Here is a 21,324-nt window from a genome sequence, read left to right on the forward strand (position 1 = left end):
ACTGAGCTAGAAATTCTCTTGTAGAGATGTGAACAATTAAAGATGAATTGACAAAATATTGTCTGCATATTATTTACTATAATAGTACAATAGCAAAATAGAGAATAGCAAAGTGAATCCATTTGAACTGGAAGGTCAGCTTCAGAAGGTCAGAATCTGACATAGAGCTACAGTGAAAGTCACAGTTGATGTTAGGAGGACAAGACAAAACGGGGGAGTGAAACACCAGATGTCCCAACAGCCTCTAAAGTATCGCAGCACCCATGTAGGACTGGTGAGCATCCTGAGAATGTAATCAACACAGGGGTATGTGCCCCCACAGTTTCCTGTTAATCAGCTGGGGTCTCTCAGATCAGGTCCTATTCACACATACACAAGGGATTAATACTATACAAAGTAAAAATGTAGTTCAATAGGTAAAGTGTATAAAGAATAGGAATACTACACAAGGGGGAGGAACAATTATATGTGAGGTTAAAACATTTACACAAACACAGATTGTGGATTATGTTTAACCCATGATGTTGCTGTCAGAATGAATCAGCCCAAGCAGAAAAAAACACTACAATGATCAGGGCCACAGCAACCAACCCCAGATAAGTCGGTGAAGATAAATGGTTGGAGGAAATAACAGATAATAGCGTCAAAGGACTCGTCTTCACACTTGATCTGGTCTGAGATAAAACGTCCATGGCAAGCTATATGCATGGCTGTTAGCTAAGCTGCTCACCAAAACTACCTTGCTCACCTTAAATACAATAAATTAAAAAGTTAGCTCAGTTAATCCTGTTCTCACGCAACAAATTTTAAGCATCAGAGACTTCATATCTGTGGAATTTACACTCAATAAAAACATAAATGCAATACTTTGGTGAGAGTTGTTATTATAAACATCAGTCACAATGATTCTTGAAGGGATACAGAAGGGTCTTCACTTATGAACAATTGCTTTCCGGTAATGTTACATTTTAATGAAAACTTTCAAGGTAGAAATCAATACCTTCATAAGCACATGTACATGGTATAACCTTCCATTTATATAACACTTACAAAGCTTGATTGTTAGAATACAGAAGATTTGAAAAAAATCAATCAATCACGTTGTGCACTGCTACCACATGGTTTGTTGTTGCTTGTAGTTCATGTAATCTTCCACGGTTATGTCAGTGGGTGTAAGCATCACCTCCTTGTTGCAGGGTTAGGGTTATGACCTCCCATTCTGCCTTTAAACCATATCTACAGGACAGTGAGATGGATTAAAGGCACAATTTTGTGTTATTAACCTAATGAAGGTTTAAATACAATAGTATAAGAAAAATAATTTACAATAAGAGATAAAATTGATGAGATTAAATTGATCATTACACTGGAGGGCCTCTGTTGGCGCCTTATATTTATACATGTTTTTGATTTTGATTATTGAAACCACTAGAACTGTATCGTCTCCAACATCATCTGCAGATACAAGGCAACCTGCCTGTATGTGATCTAATATGCCTCGCCAAACTAGAAAATAGTCTTATCCCGCATATTTTACAATGTAGGGCTCCTATCTTATATGGGTTGGCACATGTTTCACAAGTGTACATCTTCTCCCGTGTGACATTTCATATGAACTTTCAACGCACTGCTCGTTCGGTAATCTTTCCCACATGTTTTGCACGAATACGGCTTCTCCCCTGTGTGACTTCTCATGTGGACTTTCAAACTGCTGTTATGTGTAAAACTCTTCTCACAGGTTTTGCATGTATAGGGCTTCTCACCTGTGTGGACTCTCATGTGCATCAGCAAGTGACTGCTGGATGCAAAGCCTCTACCACATAATTCACAAGGATATGGCTTCTCACCTGTGTGGACTCTCATGTGAACTTGCAAGGCACTGCTAGATCGGTAATCTTTTCCACATGTCTTGCAAGAATGAGGCTTCTCACCTGTGTGACTCCGCATGTGGAGTTTCAAATGAAAGCTTTGTGTAAAAACTCTTCCACATGTTTTGCATGTATACGGCTTCTCACCTGTGTGGATTCTCATGTGTATCATCAGCTGACTGCTGGTTGTGCAACCTCTCCCACATACTTTGCAGGTATATGGTTTCTCACCTGTGTGGACTCTTGTATGAACTTTCAACGCAGTGCTAGTTAGGAAATCTTTTCCACATGTTGTGCATGAATAAGGCCTCTCCCCTGTGTGAGTCCTTAGGTGTCTCCGCCATGTCAATCTAGCCCTAAAATCTTTTCCACAAGTGTCACATCTGAAAGACTTCTTGTCTGTAAGTGTACTCTGTTGAATCTCTGGCAAGTTGGAGTTGTTCTCGTTGTCACTGTGACTTTCACTGCTGTCAGGTCTCTTCGTTGGTTCTGGCTCTGCATCTCTAGTTGATCCTGAGTCTCCATGCTTGCCTCCTCTCTGGTCCTGACTCTCAGCTACATGAGAGTTGTCAGAGAGCAGTTGGTGGTCACTTTTTAGTTCTGGTTCACTGTGGACACTGTCCTCATCAGCAGGAGTCAACATAAAGGCATCAGTCTCCAGCTTCAGTTCAAGCGGCTCTCCCTCCTGACTGGTGCACAGTTCCTGCTGTTCCTCTTTAATCTGTGGAGGCTCTGGGTCCTCTTGGTCCAGACTGGAGTTCCTCTCCTGGTTTAAGAGCTGCTGCTCAGTGAGAACCTCCTCCTCCTTACAGACATGCTGCTGTGGGAGCTCTGGAGGGACACACAACAAAACGATTAAGATACAACTGTGATAGTAAAGATGACGTGCGGAGATGCGGAGAGATTAGTAAAACATACATACATACATACATACATAAATACATGAATACATATGTACATATATACACACATTTACATATATATACACTACCAATCAAATGTTTGTTCCTCATTCAGTGGTTGTTCTTACTTTTTTATTATTTTCTGCATTGTTGATCAATACTGAAGACATTTTAAACTTTGAAGGAACACATATGTTGAATGTATCCTCAAGTGCAGTCGTGAAAACCATCAAACACACGATGAAGTTGGCTCTCACGAGTACCACCCAAGGAAAGGAAGACAGAGAGTTCCCTCTGCTGCAGAGGATAAGTTCATTAGTTACCAGACTCAGAAACCACAAATTAACAGCACCTAAGATTAGAGCCCACATGCATGCTTCACATGCTTCATGAGTTCCAGTAGCAGACACATCTCAACATCAACTGTTCAGAGGAGACTGCACAAATCAGGCCTTCATTGTTGAATTGCTGCAAAGAAGCCACTCCTGGGGAAGAACTAAAAGAAAAAGAAGTGCTTGGGCCCAAAAACACAAGGAAATCACATTGGACCAGTGGGAATCTGTACTTTGGTCTGATGTGTCCAAATTAGAGATTTTTGGTTCCACCCACCATTTCATCATTTGTGAGACGCTGAAAAGGTAAGCGAATGTTTTTGATTGTGATTCCCACCGTGAAGCATGGAGGAGGAGGTGTGAGGACGTGGGGGTGCTTTGCTGATGACACCACTGGTGATTTATTCAAGATTCAAAGCACACTTAACCAACATGGCTACCACAGAATTCTGGGGCGACAAGCCATCCGATCTGGTTTACAACAGGATAATTATGCTAAACACACCTCCAGGCTTTGTAACAGCTATCTGACCAAGAAGGAGAGTGAGGAGAGCTGCGTCAGATGACCTGGCTTCCACAATCACCCGACCTAAACCCAACTGAGATGGTTTGGGAGAGTTGGACCGCAGAGTGAAGGCAAAAGGGCCAACAAGTGCTCAGCATCTCTGGGAACTCCTTCAAGACTGTGTGATTTATGAGGAGTCTACTGAAAGAATGCCAAGAGTGTGCAAAGCTATCATCAGAGCAAAACGTGGCTGCTTTGAAGAATATAAGATATAAAACATATTCTGGGTTGTTTAACACTTTTTTGTTTACTGCATGATTCCATGTGTTCCTTCATAGTTATGTCTTCAGTATTGATCTACAATGTAGAATATGATAATTTGAACACTGAATGAGAAGGTGTGTACACAACCACACACATAAACACACGCATATATATATATATATATATATATATATATATATATATATATATATATATATATATATATATATACACAAATACATACATACACACACACACACACACACACACACGTATGTAAGTGAAGTTTTCAAACACCTATCCTGTGTAACTTGATTTCATGTTTCCTGATGACACCCAGCAGTTTGCGCTGACGGTCGATCTCTTCCTCGTACTCGACGATAGTTTGTTTAAAAACTCTGAATATTTCTTCAGCAGCAGCTGTTAGTCGCTCGTTGACAAACTCTCTCAAACACTCAACTGAAGACATTGTTATTTGTATGAAATTCAATAATTAGCTGCGCTTTCCCTACAATATCGTATTAGAGCTCCTTCGTTTTGTTTACTTCCGCTGGTGGTCACAATGCATAGGTCCGACAGCGAAGGTGCGGCAGCATTTCGTTCCGCTTTGAAATGATGACATTTTATTCCAAACGTGTGTTTAAAATCAGAGAGGGGGGGACTCTGCTTTGGAATAAGCTGAGGATCTGTGTGTGTGTGTGTGTGTGTGTGTGTGTGTGTGTGTGTGTGTGTGTGTGTGTGTGTGTGTGTGTGTGTGTGTGTGTGTGTGTGTTTACAATCACAATAATATCGCATTCCCTTATACTTATTTTTTGTACCCCAAAACATTTATGACAGCTACAGTTACAACAGCTATGCAAGATACAACAGTTTAATATATTTAAAACATTGATAAAAAATAGGATGCATTGTTCAACTCTCCGAGCCATGTAAAACAGGTAGACATGAGCTCCATCTCCACTCGGCACTATGTGCGAATGTTACACATTATGGCGTCAGTAGTTAAAATCAAATATATATTTATGTGGCAGTAAAAGGGTCCTTTTCTCGCTTGTGATTATTTTTAATACTTCTTACATCAGATATATTTTGATTACAATACTTCCGCTCTGTTACACCTCTGATATGTGGAATCCACCACGTGAGAAGTAAATGTGAAAAGACGCAGGTATAAATCTTCACTGCGGATTTTAAACACAAGCTTTGAATAAAATGCCATCAGTTGGAAGCGGAACGAAAAGTTGCCGCACTGTCGGACCTTTAAAGTGTGACTTCCAGCGGAAATAAACAACCAGCGCTAGCAGTGTTAGATACGTCCGTGCAGTGAATGAGCCCGGACTCGATATTGTGGTGAAAGCGCAGCTTGAATTTCATATAACCAACAATGTCTTCAGTTGAGTGTTTGAGAGAGTTTGTCAACGAGCGACTAACAGCTGCTGCTGAAGAAATATTCAGAGTTTTTAAACAAACTATCGTCGAGTACGAGGAAGAGATCGACCGTCAGCGCAAACTGCTGGACATCGTTTGGAAACCTGAAATAAAGCTACACAGGATAGGTTTGTGAAACTTATTTTTGGGAAAATGTGATGCATGTAAGACGTCTAGCTTCAGCTAATTTGTAGTCTTTGTCCCTGGTCAGGCTTAGAATAGAATAAAATATGCTGAACACATTAAATGCAATTATACAAAGGCAGTGGATGATACAGTGAATAGGTACAAATAAACACAGCTGCAGTTATATATTTCAGATTAAAACGCAAGTTAAATTTAGCATTCAACATAGAATAAAGTGTTGTATGGACAATGACTCGAGAGAAGTTAATGTTGCACATTTCTGCTGCTGCTTGAGCCACAGTTTAACTTTCACATTAAACATCTTAAGTTCTTTACTCTGTTAATGACACAAAACACGCATTTGATCCTTAGATGTATTTATTTTGTACTTATCTCCTCACATGTCTGCATGTCTTCCTTTCCATCACAGTTATCTTAAACGTTTTCTTGCGTGTCCCTCCAGAGCTCCCTCAGCAACATGTCTGTATGGAGGAGGAGTTTCTGGCTGAGCAGCAGCTCTTAAACCAGGAGAGGAACTCCAGTCTGGACCAAGAGGACCCAGAGCCTCCACAGATTAAAGAGGAACAGCAGGAACTGTGCATCAGTCATGAAGGAGAGCCGCTTGAACTGAAGCTGGAGACTGATGCCTTTATGTTGACTCCTGCTGATGAGGACAGTGTCCACAGTGAACCAGAACTAAAAAGTGACCACCAGCTGCTCTCTGACAACTCTCATGTAGCTGAGAGTCAGGACCAGAGAGGAGGCAAGCATGGAGACTCAAGATCAACCAGATATGCGAAGCCAGAACCAACGAAGAGACTTGACAACAGTCAAAGTCACAGTTACAACAAGAAGAACTTCAAGTTGTCAGGGATTCGACAGAGTACTCTTAAAGGAAAGAAGTCTTTCAGATGTGAAATTTGTGGGAGAGGTTTTAAGCAGAGGTTGCCTTGGCAGAGACACCTGCGCATTCACACTCTTGGGAGAACATATGCTTGCAAAGCATGTGGGAAAAGTTTTACAAAAAGCTTTAATTTGAAAGTCCACATGAGAATTCATACGGGGGAGAAGCCGTATTCATGCGAAATATGTGGAGAAGACTTCCGATATGGCAGCGCATTAAAAGTTCACATGAGAGTTCACACAGGTGAGAGACCATATTGTTGTGAAATGTGTGGGAGAGGGTTTATATCCAGCGGTAACTTGCTGATGCACATGAGAATCCACACAGGTGAGAAGCCGTATACATGCAACACATGTGGTAGAAGTTTTGTACAAAATGGCGGTTTAAAAAGCCACATGAGAAGACACACAGGGGAGAAGCCATACTCTTGGAAATTATGTCAAAAAATCAGACGAGATCTCACTCAGGGGAGAAGTAGTACATTGGTAAACCGTGTCGGGGAGGATTCACACAAAGCTTCAGTTGGAAATTCCACATGACAGCCCACATAAGTTTGAAACCAAACACTGTAAAATGTGCAGTATAAGATATGAGATCACATACAGGCAGGTTGCCTTGTATCAGCAGACCATGTTGGAGGCAACTGATTTACTTGTGGTTTGTGGTCAAAACACACAAAAAACATACAAGAAACACGTGAGGATCAATCTGTGATCAGTCATAATGAAGCCGACTACACGTTTGCAAACTTCTCTGATTCAATCTTCTTGAATATGAATGTTTTTTTCTTTCTTGACTCCTCTCTGACAGTCAAGTGAATATTTTTGGGTTTTGGACAAAACAAGACTTGTGAGAACATGTTTGTTGGCTTCAGGAAACACTGATCAACATTGTTCACCATGTTATGACATTTTATAGACCCAAAAACTAATCAGTTAATTGTGAAAATAGTCAACAAATGAATCAACTATCAAAATTATTATCACATCTGCTTCACTTCACTTCAAACATAAATCTTAACAGGTTTCTAATTGGTGCATTTTTGTATTGACATATTGTACTTTTAAGTGTATTTGAGCAATATGTCTCAGAACAGTCACAGTCTTGTATATCTTAAAAATCTCTGTCTCACACTGTGCTGTCTGTCAAACTGCTGGTGAGATGTGGATGACAGATTGTTTAGATAAGAACATTTTCCAAATGTCATAAATGATCATTTTTTTTAACAGAGCAGTGTCTTGTGGTTCTTGTCAGTAGTTCAACACACTGACAGACTGATCTAGATTCAGATGCACTGACATGAAACAAGACTGAAAAATGAAAATAGTTTCACGTCTGTAATCATATAATTAAGAACATGTGAGCAATATTTGAACAAATTCTTCACCACTTTCAGGAGCACGTGCTGTTAAATTGTTACCCCAAAACATTCATATGACAGTTTAATTTACAACAGCTTTGCAAGCTATGAATTATTTTAAAAACACTGATAAGAAGTAATATGCTTTGTTCAGCTGTGCGATGGTTCTGAAACAGGTGCAACTGAGCTCCATCTTCACTCAGTTCTTCAAACAAATGTTACACATTAGGCATCAGTAATTAGAATCTAATTTATATGTATGTGGCACCAAAAGCGTCATTTTCTGCATAGTGAATATTTTAATACTACTTAATTCAAATATAATCTGATAACAGTACTTCCACTCTGTTACGTCTCTGACATGTGGAATCCATCTTTTACAAAAGAGAAGTAAATGTCCTTGTGAAATGAAGCAGGTGTAAATCTTTTCTGCTGATTTTAAACACACGTTTTGAATAAAATGTCATCAGTTGAAAGCAGAGCAAAAAGCAGCCGCACGTCCACTGTTGGACCTTTACACTGTGACCTCCAGTGGAAGTCAACAAAACCAGATGGAAAACCACCCTGTGTTGTGAATGAGCCAGATGACGATATTGTAGTGAAGGTGCAGCTAAGTATTGAATTTCATATAAACAACGTCTTCAGTTGAGTGTTTGTCACCGAGTGACTAACAGCTGCTGCTGAGGAAATATTCAGAGTTTTTAAACAAACTATCGACAAGTACGAGGAAGAGATCGACCCCCTGCTGGAAAAAAACAGCATAGACCAGCACCAAAACACACCATATGCTGGTCTTGCTGGTGACCAGTCAGTAGCAAGACCAGCATATGGTGTGTTTTAATGCTGGTCTATGCTAGTTTTTCCAGCGGGGCGTCAGCGCAAACTGCTGGATAACATTTGTAAACCTGACATAAAGTTACACAGGATAGGTTTGTGAAACGTTACTCTGTTAATCACACAAAAGACACATTTGATTCTTAGATGTATATTTTTTTACTAATCTCTTCGCATGTCCGCACGTCATCTTTACTATCACAGTTGTATCTTATTCATTTTGTTGTGTGTCCCTCCAGAGCTCCCACAGCAGCATGTCTGTAAGGAGGAGGAGGTTCTCACTGAGCAGCAGCCTCCACAGATCAAAGAGGAACAGGAGGAACTGTGCACCAGTCAGGAGGGAGAGCCGCTTGAACTGAAGCTGGAGACTGATGCCTTTATGTTGACTCCTGCAGATGAGGACAGTGTCCACAGTGAACCAGAACTAAAAAGTGACCACCAGCTGCTCTCTGACAACTCTCATGTAGCTGAGAGTCAGGACCAGAGAGGAGGCAAGCATGGAGACTCAGGATCAACTAGAGATGCAGAGCCAGAACCAACGAAGAGACCTGACAGCAGTGAACGTCACAGTTACAACAAGAACAACTTCAAGTTGTCGGGGATTCGACAGAGTGCTTTTAAAGAAAATAAGTCTTTCAGATGTGAAATTTGTGGGAGAGGTTTTAAGCAGAGGTTGCCTTGGCAGAGACACCTGCGCATTCACACTCTTGGGAGAACATATGCTTGCAAAGCATGTGGGAAAAGTTTTACAAAAAGCTTTAATTTGAAAGTCCACATGAGAATTCATACGGGGGAGAAGCCGTATTCATGCGAAATATGTGGAGAAGACTTCCGATATGGCAGCGCATTAAAAGTTCACATGAGAGTTCACACAGGTGAGAGACCATATTGTTGTGAAATGTGTGGGAGAGGGTTTATATCCAGCGGTAACTTGCTGATGCACATGAGAAAACGCACGTGTGAGAAGCCATAAAGGTGCAACACATGTGGGAGAAGTTTTGTACAAAATGGCGGTTTAAAAAGCCACATGAGAAGACACACAGGGGAGAAGCCATACTCTTGGAAATGATGTTGACAAGATTTTCATTATGCCAGTGCGTTGAAGGTTCAGATGAGATCTCACTCAGGGGAGAAGTAGTACATTGGTAAACCGTGTCGGAGAGGATTCACACAAAGCTCCAATTGGAAATTACACATGACAGCCCACATATGTTAGAAACCATACACTGTAAAATGTGCAGTATAAGATATGCGATCACATACAGGCAGGTTGCCTTGTATCAGCAGACCATGTTGGAGAGGACTGAGTTCTTGTTGTTTGTGGTCAAAACACAGCAGGAGTCACTGAGGTGAGGAGCCACATATTTGCAGCACTTGTTAGAAAAGTTTTATTCAAATCACATACTTGAAGTAACATCTACATTTGAGAGGGACATCACTGTTTTATCATAAAAGAAATTTTATTAAATGTGGACTTGACTTGTTTTTGCTATTGGTATACACAACCTCATTTATATATCTGACAACAGAATAAAAGTCTTTGTGTAGCCAATTTTCCTTAATTAATGATTAAAAGATGAATTGGCAGCTCATTTTTAAAAATAGCATGGAGACTGTTGCTGACAGACAGTTGCAACGACAAGCGATTAATCACCAACTGTTTTCACAATTAAGAAACTGTTCTGAGTATTTGGGGGGGGGGCAACATTTTCTGATTCAATCTTCCTGAATATGAACGTTTTCTTCTTTCTTGACTCCTCTCTGACGGTCAGGTGAATAAGTTTGGGTTGTGGACAAGACAAGACGTGAGAACATGTTTGTGGGCTTCAGGAAACACTGATCAACATTTTTCACCATTTTATGACATTTTATAGTCCAAAAAACTGGTTGATAAACTGTGAAAATAGTCAACAAATAAATTAACTATCAAAATTATTATCACATCTGCTTCACTTCACTTCAAACGTAAAACTTGACGGGTTTCTAATTGGTGCATTTTTGTATTGACATACTGTACATTTAAGTGTATTTGAGCAATATGTCTCAGAACAGTCACAGTCTTGTATATCTTAAAAATCTCTGTCTCACACTGTGCTGTCTGTCAAACTGCTGGTGAGATGTGGATGACAGATTGTGTAGATAAGAACATTTTCCAAATGTCATAAATGATCATTTTTTTAACAGAGCAGTGTCTTGTGGTTCTTAGTTCTAATGTGCAGTCATTTCAACACACTGACAGACTGATCTAGATTCAGATTCACTGACAGGAAACAAGACTGAAAAGTGAAAATAGTTTCACGTCTGTAATCATATAATTATCAACATGTGAGCAATATTTGAATGAATTCTTCGCCACTTTTAGGAGCATGTACTGTTAAATTGGTACCCTAAATGTGGATGACAGATTGTGTAGATAAGAACATTTTCCAAATGTCATGAATGATCATTTTTTGACAGAGCAGTGTTTTGTGGTTCTTAGTTCTAGTGTGCAGTCAGTTCAACACACTGACAGGAAACAAGACTGAAAAGTGAAACTAATTTCACCTCTGTAATCATATAATTATGAACGTGTAGCAAAGATACGTTTTTTAAACACAGATTTTAAACACAAGTTTTGAATAAAATGCCATCAGTTGGAAGCGGAACAAAAGCTGCCGCACGTCCACTGTCGGACCTTTACACTGTGACCTCCAGCGGAAGTAAACAAAACCAACGCTAGTAGCGTTAGCTACGTCCATGCAGTGAATGAGCTGGATGAAAATATTGTAGTGAAAGCGCAGCTTATTATTGAATTTCATACAAATAACGATGTCTACAGTTGAGTGTTTGAGAGAGTTTGTCAACGAGCGACTAACAGCTGCTGCTGAAGAAATATTCAGAGTTTTTAAACAAACTATCGTCGAGTACGAGGAAGAGATCGACCGTCAGCGCAAACTGCTGGACATCGTTTGGAAACCTGAAATAAAGCTACACAGGATAGGTTTGTGAAACTTTGTCCTGTTAATGACACAAAACACACACATTTGATCCTTAGATGTATATTTCTTACTAATCTCTTCGCATGTCCGCACGTCATCTTTACTATCACAGTTGTATCTTATTCATTTTGTTGTGTGTCCCTCCAGAGCTCCCACAGCAGCATGTCTGTAAGGAGGAGGAGGTTCTCACTGAGCAGCAGCTCTTAAACCAGGAGAGGAACTCCAGTCTGGACCAAGAGGACCCAGAGCCTCCACAGATTAAAGAGGAACAGCAGGAACTGTGCATCAGTCATGAAGGAGAGCCGCTTGAACTGAAGCTGGAGACTGATGCCTTTATGTTGACTCCTGCTGATGAGGACAGTGTCCACAGTGAACCAGAACTACAAAGTGACCACCAGCTGCTCTCTGACAACTCTCATGTAGCTGAGAGTCAGGACCAGAGAGGAGGCAAGCATGGAGACTCAGGATCAACTAGAGATGCAGAGCCAGAACCAACGAAGAGACCTGACAGCAGTGAAAGTCACAGTGACAACGAGAACAACTTCAACTTGTCAGAGATTCAACAGAGTACACTTACAGACAAGAAGTCTTTCAGATGTGACAGTTGTGGAAAATATTTTAAGCAGAGGTTGCCATGGCAGAGACACCTGCGCATTCACACTTGTCAGAGAACATTTGCTTGCAAAATATGTGGGGGAGTTTTTACAAAAAGCTTTAATTTGAAAGTCCACATGAGAATTCACACGGGAGAGAAGCCGTATTCATGCAAAACATGTGGAAAAGAGTTCCAAACTAGTAGTGCAGTGAAAGTTCACATGAGAGTTCACACAGGTGAGAAACCATATCCTTGTGAAATATGTGGGAAAGGTTGTACATCCAGTAGTCAATTGTTGATGCACACGAGAATTCACACAGGGGAGAAGCCATATACATGCAAGACATGCGGAAAAGACTTCCGATATGGCAGTGCATTGAAAGTTCATATGAGAGTTCACACAGGTGAGAAACCATATTCTTGTAAAATATGTGGGAGAGGGTTTGTATCCAGCAGTCACTTGCTGATGCACATGAGAATCCACACAGGCGAGAAGCCGTATACATGCAAAACATGTGGGAGAAGTTTTGCACAAAATGGCAGTTTGAAAAGCCACATGAGAAGACACACAGGGGAGAAGCCATATTCGTGCAAATTATGTGGAAAAGATTTCCAATCCAGCAGTGCGTTGAAAGTTCACACAAGATCTCACTCAGGGGAAAAGCCGTACATTTGTAACACATGTGGGAGAGGCTTCACACAAAGCTTCAATTTGAAATTCCACATGACAACCCATTTAAGTTAGAAGAGGTACCTTTGTAAAGTCTGTGGGAAAAGGCCAGCTTCGTTTGGCAAGGCATATGAGATCACATACAGGCAGGTTGTTTTGTGTCGGCAGACCATGTTGGAGAGGACTGAATTCTAGTGGTCTGTGGTCAAAACACAGCAGGAATCACTGATCAGACTGCTCACTGTTTGGTGGCAGTTCATTTTTAAGAATAGCATGGAGAATGTTACTGACAGACAGTTGCAACGACGCGATTAATCAACTGTTATAATAATCAAGAAACTGTTTCGGTTATTTGTTTGGGGGGACAACACAAGGTGTGAGAACATGTTTGTGGGCTTCAGGAAACACTGATCAACATTTTTCACCATTTTCTGACATTTTATAGACCAAAAACTGGTTGATAAATTGTGAAAATAGTCGACAAATGAATCAACTATCAGAATTATTGTTATCACCTCCGCTTCACTTCACTTGGTGCATTTTTGTATTGACATATTGTATATTAACTTATATTTGAGCAATATGTCTCAGAACAGTCACAGTCTTAAAACTCTATGTCTCACACTGTGCTGTCTGTCAAACTGCTGGTGAGATGTGGATGACAGATTGTGTAGATAAGAACATTTTCCAAATGTCATAAATGATCATTTTTTTTAACAGAGCAGCGTCTTGTGGTTCTTGTCAGTAGTTCTAGTGTGCAGTTAGTACCACACACTGACAGACTGATCTAGATTCAGATTCACTGACAGGAAACAAGACTGAAAAGTGAAAATAGTTTCACTTCTGTAGTCATATAATTATGAACATGTGAGCAATATTTGAATGAATTCTTCACCACTTTCAGGAGCACGTACTGTTAAATTGTTACCCTGAAACATTAGAAAATAAGATGCTTTGTTCAGCTCTCTGATATTTGTGAAACTGAGCTCCATCAAATATATATTTATGTGGCACTTTCTGCATAGTGATTATTTTAATACTTCTTCCTGGTTGCCTTACTCTATCCCAGGTACACATTTGGTTACATTTCACTGCAGCAATGTGGAGAAATCTCACATCAAAATTAGTGACTATGAAGTTAATTACAAAGATTTTGCTTATATTTTATAACATGGCCATGAAATGGTGCTACATTTATAATGTAAGTCACTGGGGTCACATTCATGTTGGGTATACATATGTAAGGCCTGTTTGTGTAGGAAATCAAAGAGAAATCATATATATTGAATTGCAGGAGCCATATTGTTTCTTCCCTGTTGCTTGCTGCCTCTGGCTTCTTTTAAGTAGAGTTGAACAGTAGTTAAAATCAACTATGTGGCAGTAAAGGGGTCATTTTCTGCATAGTGATTATTTTAATAATTCTTGATTCAGATATATTTTAGTAATACTTCCGATCTGTTACGTCTCTGACATGATGAGGAATCTACCGTGTAGCAAGGAGACGTAAATGTCTTTGTGAAATAAGCAGGTGATTTTAATCACAAGTTTTGAATAAAATATCACTTGAAAGCGGAACAAAAAGCTGCCGCACTTCCACCGTCGGACCTTTAAAGCGTGACATCCAGCGGAAGTAAACAAAACCAACGCTAGTAGCGTTAGCTACGTCCATGCAGTGAATGAGCTGGGTGAAAATATTGTAGTGAAAGCGCAGCTAATTATTGAATTTCATACAAACAACAATGTCTTCAGTTGAGTGTTTGAGAGAGTTTGTCAACGAGCGACTAACAGCTGCTGCTGAAGAAATATTCAGAGTTTTTAAACAAACTATCGTCGAGTACGAGGAAGAGATCGACCGTCAGCGCAAACTGCTGGACATCGTTTGGAAACCTGAAATAAAGCTACACAGGATAGGTTTGTGAACTTTACTCTGTTAACGACACAAAACACACACATTTGAATCTTAGATGTATTTATTTCTTACTAATCTCTTCGCATCTCCGCACGTCATCTTTACTATCACAGTTGTATCTTATTCATTTTGTTGTGTGTCCCTCCAGAGCTCCCACAGCAGCATGTCTGTAAGGAGGAGGAGGTTCTCACTGAGCAGCAGCTCTTAAACCAGGAGAGGAACTCCAGTCTGGACCAAGAGGACCCAGAGCCTCCACAGATTAAAGAGGAACAGGAGGAACTGTGCACCAGTCATGAAGGAGAGCCGCTTGAACTGAAGCTGGAGACTGATGCCTTTATGTTGACTCCTGCTGATGAGGACAGTGTCCACAGTGAACCAGAACTACAAAGTGACCACCAGCTGCTCTCTGACAACTCTCATGTAGCTGAGAGTCAGGACCAGAGAGGAGGCAAGCATGGAGACTCAGGATCAACTAGAGATGCAGAGCCAGAACCAACGAAGAGACCTGACAGCAGTGAAAGTCACAGTGACAACGAGAACAACTCCAACTTGTCAGAGATTCAACAGAGTACACTTACAGACAAGAAGTCTTTCAGATGTGACACTTTTGGGAAAACTTTAAAATGTAAGTCCCAATTTCACTCACAACTGAAAACTCATATGAAAACCAACATAAGTAAGTGGTATACTTACAATACATGTGGGAGAGATTTTAAAATGAACAGTAACTCAAAAGACCACATGAGAGTTCATTCCAGCGATGACGGCAAACCAGAACCAAAGATCCAACATAATCCTCTCCCAGGCAAAAAGTCCTTCAAATGTAAGACATGTGGGAGAGATTTCAAATACAGGAGCTATCTTAAAATACACATGAGAAGTCACACCGGAGAGAAGCCGTATTCGTGCAAAACATGTGGAAAAGACTTCCAATCTACAAGTGGGTTTAAAAGTCACCTGAGATCTCACTCGGGGGAGAAACCGTACATTTGCAACACATGTGGGAGAGGATTCAAACAAAACTTCAACTGGAAATTCCACATGACAACCCATACAATTTAGAAGCCCTACATTGTCAAGTGTGTGGGATAAGACTATTTTCTAGTTTGGTGAGACGGTTGGTTCCAGTGGTTTGTGGTGAGGAGCCACACAGTTGCAGCACTTGTTGGAAAATGTATATTCTATTCACATACTTGAAGAAACAACTGAGTATCATAAACACAGGAGAAACCATCGAGTGTTCATCTGCTGAATCATAGACACTTTTGCAATGGCTTCGTCTCTGTAACTGAATGTAAAATGTTTCCATAAAGATGAGATGTGATGTTCTATGATTCGCTGATATTTCTGTTAGCAACAGTATTTCTTTGAAACAACTGTAATCTCCCAAATGGAGGAAAAATATTTGTTTGACAGTGAGAGCTCAGTGTTGGCTGTCAAGGTCACAGTGTGAGATGTGTGTGTAGATGGTTTTACCAAATGGCAACTTTTGAACCATCTCAGAGTCACTTTTAGTTAAAGTTTAACAAGGACTTAAAATCAGTCTATGTTAGTTATGTATGAAGCTGACTAAAGATGTTGGCACAGAGTCAGATTTTACTTTTGAGAGAGACATCACTGTTTTATTTTATTATATAAGAAGTTCTATTAAATGTGGACTTGACTTGTTTTTGCTATTTGTATACACAACCTCATTTATATATCTGACCAACAGAATAAAAGTCATTTTTTGTTTCCCAGTTTTGCCACATGAATGATTTAGAGGATGAACTGATTTTATAAATTGCTTGCTGTTTGATGGCAGTTCATTTTAGAAAATAGCATGGAGACTGTTGCTGGCAAACAGAGCGGCAACGATAATTGATTCATCACTAACTATTTCGATAATTGAGAAACTGATTATTTTTATAGTTATAATTTTCTGATTAAATTTTCTTAAATATGAAGGTTTTCTGTTTTATTTACTCCTCTCTGATAGTCAACTGAATATTTCTGGCTTTTGGGTAAAACAAGGCTTGTGAGAACATGTTTGTGAGCTTCAGGAAACACTGATCAACATTTTTGATCAGATTCAGCTACATTTTATAGACCAAAAACTAGTTTTGGGTAACCAAGAGCGGTTGCTGTGACATCAGCTGACAATTAGGAGCAGCTGTCAGCCAATCAGCCTAATTGTGATTAATCCAGCATTATCCCACACACACACATACTGTTTGCCCTATGGCTTATTGGGATCCAGTCACCCTAGACTTTGATGATAAAGAGGACATGCAGACATGCGAGGAAATTAGTGCAAGAATCAAGAATCAAATGTGTGTGTTTTATGTCATTATATATTATATATACATATATGTTTGTGTTTATATATATATATATACACACACACACACACACACACACACACACACACACACACACACATATACAAGTATATACATACATAAATACATAGGTATAAAATAAGTAGTAGTATTAAAATAATCATTATGCAGAATGACCCTTTTGGTGCCACATAGTTACATGTAATTTAATTGCTGTTCAACTCTACTTAATAGAAGCCAGAGACAACAAGCAGCCGAGAAAACAAAGTGGCTCCTGTAATTTAATATATTTGATTTCTCTTTGATTTCCAACACAAACAGGCCTTACATATGTATACCCAACATGAATGTGACCCCAGTGACTTACACTATATCTGCAGGCACACACAAATCTTGAGATGAGTTTTCTCCACATTGCTGCAGTGAAATGTAACCAAATGTGAACCTATGGTAAAGTAAGGCATCAGGAAGAAGATGGAATGATCATGAAGAACTAACCTATGAAGGAATTAGTTTGGTGAAAGGTCAAAGTCAGAATAACATAGAGATCTTTTGACTTGGTTTTGACCATTAATGAATTATTTGGAGTTGCCAACCACAAGCCCACCCATATGAAGCCCTCTAAATAAAATATGAGAAACAGCACACCCCCTACAGAACGAAGAGTGTTCCATTGTAAAATTTCAACAGACAGGTACAGTGGGAATAATTGGGCTTAATACCATTAAGGAGGACATCAGAGTAAACAATCACTTGGATTGCAAAGAAAATGATGAGCTGACCTTTGAAGGAATTGATTTGACTTAAGGTCAAATGTCAGAATAATATAAACAGAGTTTATTCATTTTGGAGGTGATATGGGGGTGAGATTTCTCCACTTCTCCGCTGCAGCGAAATGTAAATGTGTAGAGTAAGGCATCAGGAAGACTATGCAAAGATAATAATGAGCTAATCTGTGAATGAACTGATTTGATATAAGGTCAAAGGTCAGAATACATCAACAACATCAAGGTTGAGCCACCACCGTCAGATGGACATATTTTTTTATTTTTTTTATGAAATTGTTTTCAATCCATCCCTCAAATTTAGATGATTCATTAAAGTAAATCTCTCTTTCAAATGGAAAATGTGTGCATGTCCACATTTTGTTGATCTAATGCTAATGATAATAATTGCATGATGTAAGAGTTTGTTACAGAGAAGTAGAAAAAATGAACAAAAAGTGAACATTTAACACCACATATGAATACTTAATGGTATAGTTAATCAATAATTAGCGTAAATAGGAATAATTCACTTTTTATGGTGTCTGACAAGTAATGACAGGAAAAAAGCAAAACTGATCCAAAAAAAATGATCTTTTATTCTGTTACTCGGATGCAGAAATGAGGTTGTGCGTACAAACAGCAAAAACAAATCAAGGCCACATTTAACAGAACTTCACATAGTGAAATAGAACAGTGATGCCACTATCAAGTGCAAAATCTGACTCTGTTTAAACATGCAACATACAGAACTATCACAGTTTGATTTTAAGGCTTTGACACGAAAAGTGATTCTGAAATGCTTCAAAAGTCCACATTTTGTACAACCATCAATGTTACATCATAACTCTGACAGAAACTACTCAGTTCGCACTGTCAGACTGACATGTTTCCTCCAATTGGGACATTGCAGTTTCAGAGAAATACTGTTGCTAACATTGCATTGCAAAAAATCACTGATTCAGTAGATGAACACTAGCTGGTTTCTCCATAAACATGTACAGTTTCTCACCTGTGTGGATTCCCATGTGGACTTTCATGTCAAAGCTATATGTGCAAACTCTCCCACATGTTTTGCATGAATATGCGGACAGCCTTGGACCATATGTGTCAAAACATGTACATATGACTAATGATTCAAATCCTCAACGGTATACTTCACTGTCCTCCCAAGAGGCTTGCCCAGCTACATTTGTGGCTTCTTACGTGCGTGGACTCTCTTGTGTTTTGTCAACTCACTACTGGATATACAGCCTTTCCCACATACTTTGCAGGGATACGGCCTCTCACCTGTGTGGAATCTCATATGAATTTTAAACGTGCTGCCGTCTTTGAAATCTTTTCCACACGTCTCACATGTATACGGCTTCTCACCTGTGTGGCCTCTCATGTGCTTTGTAAACTCACTATTGGATATACAGCCTTTCCCACACACTTTGCAAGGATACGGCCTCTCACCGGTGTGGAATCGCATATGGATTTTAAACGTACTGGCTCCTTTGAAATCTTTTCCACACATTCCACACGAATACGGCTTCTCACCTGTGTGGACCCTCATGTGCTTTGTCAACTCACTACTGGATACAAAACCCTTCGCACATACTTTGCAGGTATATGGCCGGTCACCTGTGTGGAATCTCATATGAATTTTAAACACACCGCAATCTCGGAAATTTTTTCCACATGTTTTGCATGTGTACGGCTTCTCACCGGTGTGGACTCTCATGTGCCTTGTCAACTCACTACTGGTTACAAAACCACTCTCACATACTTTGCAGGTATATGGTCTCTCCCCTGTGTGGAATCTCATATGAACTTTAAATGCACTGCCATCGCGGAAATTTTTTCCACATGTTTTACATGAATATGGCTTCTCACCTGTATGACCTCTCATGTGTTTCTTAAGATAGCTCTTGTATTTAAAATCTTTTCCACAAGTGTCACATCTGAAAGAGTTAATGTCTGTTAGAGTACTCTGTTGAATCTCTGACAATTTGAAGTTGTTCTCGTTGTCACTGTGACTTTCACTGCTGTCAAGTCTCTTCGTTGGTTCTGGCTCTGCATCTCTAGTTGATCCTGAGTCTCCATGCTTGCCTCCTCTCTGGTCCTGACTCTCAGCTACATGAGAGTTGTCAGAGAGCAGCTGGTGGTCACTTTGTAGTTCTGGTTCACTGTGGACACTGTCCTCATCAGCAGGAGTCAACATAAAGGCATCAGTCTCCAGCTTCAGTTCAAGCGGCTCTCCCTCCTGACTGGTGCACAGTTCCTGCTGTTCCTCTTTAATCTGTGGAGGCTCTGGGTCCTCTTGGTCCAGACTGGAGTTCCTCTCCTGGTTTAAGAGCTGCTGCTCAGTGAGAACCTCCTCCTCCTTACAGACATGCTGCTGTGGGAGCTCTGGAGGGACACACAACAAAATGAATAAGAAACAACTGTGATAGTAAAGATGACGTGCGGACATGCGAAGAGATTAGTAAAATAAATAAATAAATAAATATACACATACATATACATATACATATACATATATATATACATACATATATATATATATATACACATATATATATAATATATATATATATATATATTATATATATATATTATACATATATATATATATATTATTACATATATATATATATATATATATATATATATATTATACATATATATAATATATATATATATATATATATATATTATATATATATATATATACATATACATACATATATATATATATATATATATACACATATATATATATATATATACACATATATATATATATATACACATATATATATATATATATATATATATATATATATATATATATATATATATATATATATATATATATATATATATATATATATATATATATATATATATATATATATATATATATATATATATATATATACATATATATATACACACACATACATACATATATACACTATATTACCAAAAGTATTCGCTCACCTGCCTTTACTCATTCTATGAACTGAAGTGCCATCCCATTCCTAACTCATAGAATTCAATATGATGTCGGTCCACCTTTTGCAGCTATTACAGCTTCAACTCTTCTGGGAAGACTGTCCACAAGGTTGAGGAGAGTGTTTATAGGAATTTTTGACCATTCTTCCAAAAGCGCATTGGTGAGGTCACACACTGATGTTGGTCGAGAAGGCCTGGCTCTCAGTCTCCGCTCTAATTCATCCCAAAGGTGTTCTATCGGGTTCAGGTCAGGACTCTGTGCAGGCCAGTCAAGTTCATCCACACCAGACTCTGTCATCCACGTCTTTATGGACCTTGCTTTGTGCACTGGTGCACAGTCATGTTGGAAGAGGAAGGGGCCCGCTCCAAACTGTTCCCACAAGGTTGGGAGCATGGAATTGTCCAAAATGTTTTGGTATCCTGAAGCATTCAATGTTCCTTTCACTGGAACTAAGGGGCCAAGCCCAGCTCCTGAAAAACAACCCCATACCATAATTCCTCCTCCACCAAATTTCACAGTTGGCACAATGCAATCTGAAATGTACCGTTCTCCTGGCAACC

General features: G+C 39.3%; 4 protein-coding genes across 4 annotated transcripts in view; 2 read left to right on the plus strand and 2 right to left on the minus strand.

Annotated features, from left to right (window-relative positions):
• Window positions 1-864: 864 nt before the first annotated feature.
• Window positions 865-4,436, minus strand: LOC119013445 (zinc finger protein 664-like). The gene is made up of 2 exons (XM_037087985.1): window positions 4,169-4,436; window positions 865-2,699 (listed from the first exon to the last, which is right to left on the minus strand). The coding sequence occupies exons 1-2, from the start codon at window positions 4,338-4,340 to the stop codon at window positions 1,576-1,578; spliced, it is 1,296 nt and encodes a 431-aa protein (XP_036943880.1). The 5' UTR covers window positions 4,341-4,436; the 3' UTR covers window positions 865-1,575.
• Window positions 4,437-5,148: 712 nt separating this feature from the next.
• LOC119013443 (zinc finger protein 585B-like) lies at window positions 5,149-13,487 on the plus strand. The gene is made up of 4 exons (XM_037087982.1): window positions 5,149-5,427; window positions 5,889-6,572; window positions 8,763-9,398; window positions 11,649-13,487. Exons 1-4 carry the CDS (start codon window positions 5,256-5,258, stop codon window positions 12,839-12,841), a joined length of 2,685 nt encoding a protein of 894 aa, XP_036943877.1. The 5' UTR covers window positions 5,149-5,255; the 3' UTR covers window positions 12,842-13,487.
• Window positions 13,488-14,347: 860 nt separating this feature from the next.
• Window positions 14,348-16,491, plus strand: LOC119013446 (zinc finger and SCAN domain-containing protein 21-like). The gene is made up of 2 exons (XM_037087986.1): window positions 14,348-14,677; window positions 14,824-16,491. Exons 1-2 carry the CDS (start codon window positions 14,506-14,508, stop codon window positions 15,735-15,737), a joined length of 1,086 nt encoding a protein of 361 aa, XP_036943881.1. The 5' UTR covers window positions 14,348-14,505; the 3' UTR covers window positions 15,738-16,491.
• A 1,845-nt stretch (window positions 16,492-18,336) lies between these two features.
• The window catches only part of LOC119013444 (zinc finger protein OZF-like), a 6,814-nt gene continuing 3,826 nt past the window's right edge, over window positions 18,337-21,324 (minus strand). Inside the window, exon 2 of the mRNA XM_037087983.1 lies at window positions 18,337-20,154. Within this exon, the coding sequence (XP_036943878.1) occupies window positions 18,947-20,154 (1,208 nt within the window). The 3' untranslated portion in view covers window positions 18,337-18,946. The remainder of the gene's footprint in view (window positions 20,155-21,324) is intronic.

This window comes from Acanthopagrus latus, chromosome 23 (genome assembly GCF_904848185.1).
Source record: "Acanthopagrus latus isolate v.2019 chromosome 23, fAcaLat1.1, whole genome shotgun sequence".
NCBI classification, from domain to species: Eukaryota; Metazoa; Chordata; class Actinopteri; order Spariformes; family Sparidae; genus Acanthopagrus; species Acanthopagrus latus.

Bases quoted from the DNA above. Each gene is read 5' to 3' on its own strand.
- LOC119013446 (XM_037087986.1), top strand. From the start codon at position 14,506: ATGTCTTCAGTTGAGTGTTTGAGAGAGTTTGTCAACGAGCGACTAACA. The intron at 14,678-14,823 runs GTTTGTGAACTT...GTGTCCCTCCAG, and splicing joins AATAAAGCTACACAGGATAG to AGCTCCCACAGCAGCATGTC.
- LOC119013445 (XM_037087985.1), bottom strand. From the start codon at position 4,340: ATGTCTTCAGTTGAGTGTTTGAGAGAGTTTGTCAACGAGCGACTAACA. The intron at 2,700-4,168 runs GTGTTTGAAAAC...GTGTCCCTCCAG, and splicing joins AATCAAGTTACACAGGATAG to AGCTCCCACAGCAGCATGTC.
- LOC119013443 (XM_037087982.1), top strand. From the start codon at position 5,256: ATGTCTTCAGTTGAGTGTTTGAGAGAGTTTGTCAACGAGCGACTAACA. The intron at 6,573-8,762 runs GTGAGAGACCAT...GTGTCCCTCCAG, and splicing joins TCACATGAGAGTTCACACAG to AGCTCCCACAGCAGCATGTC. The intron at 9,399-11,648 runs GTGAGAGACCAT...GTGTCCCTCCAG, and splicing joins TCACATGAGAGTTCACACAG to AGCTCCCACAGCAGCATGTC.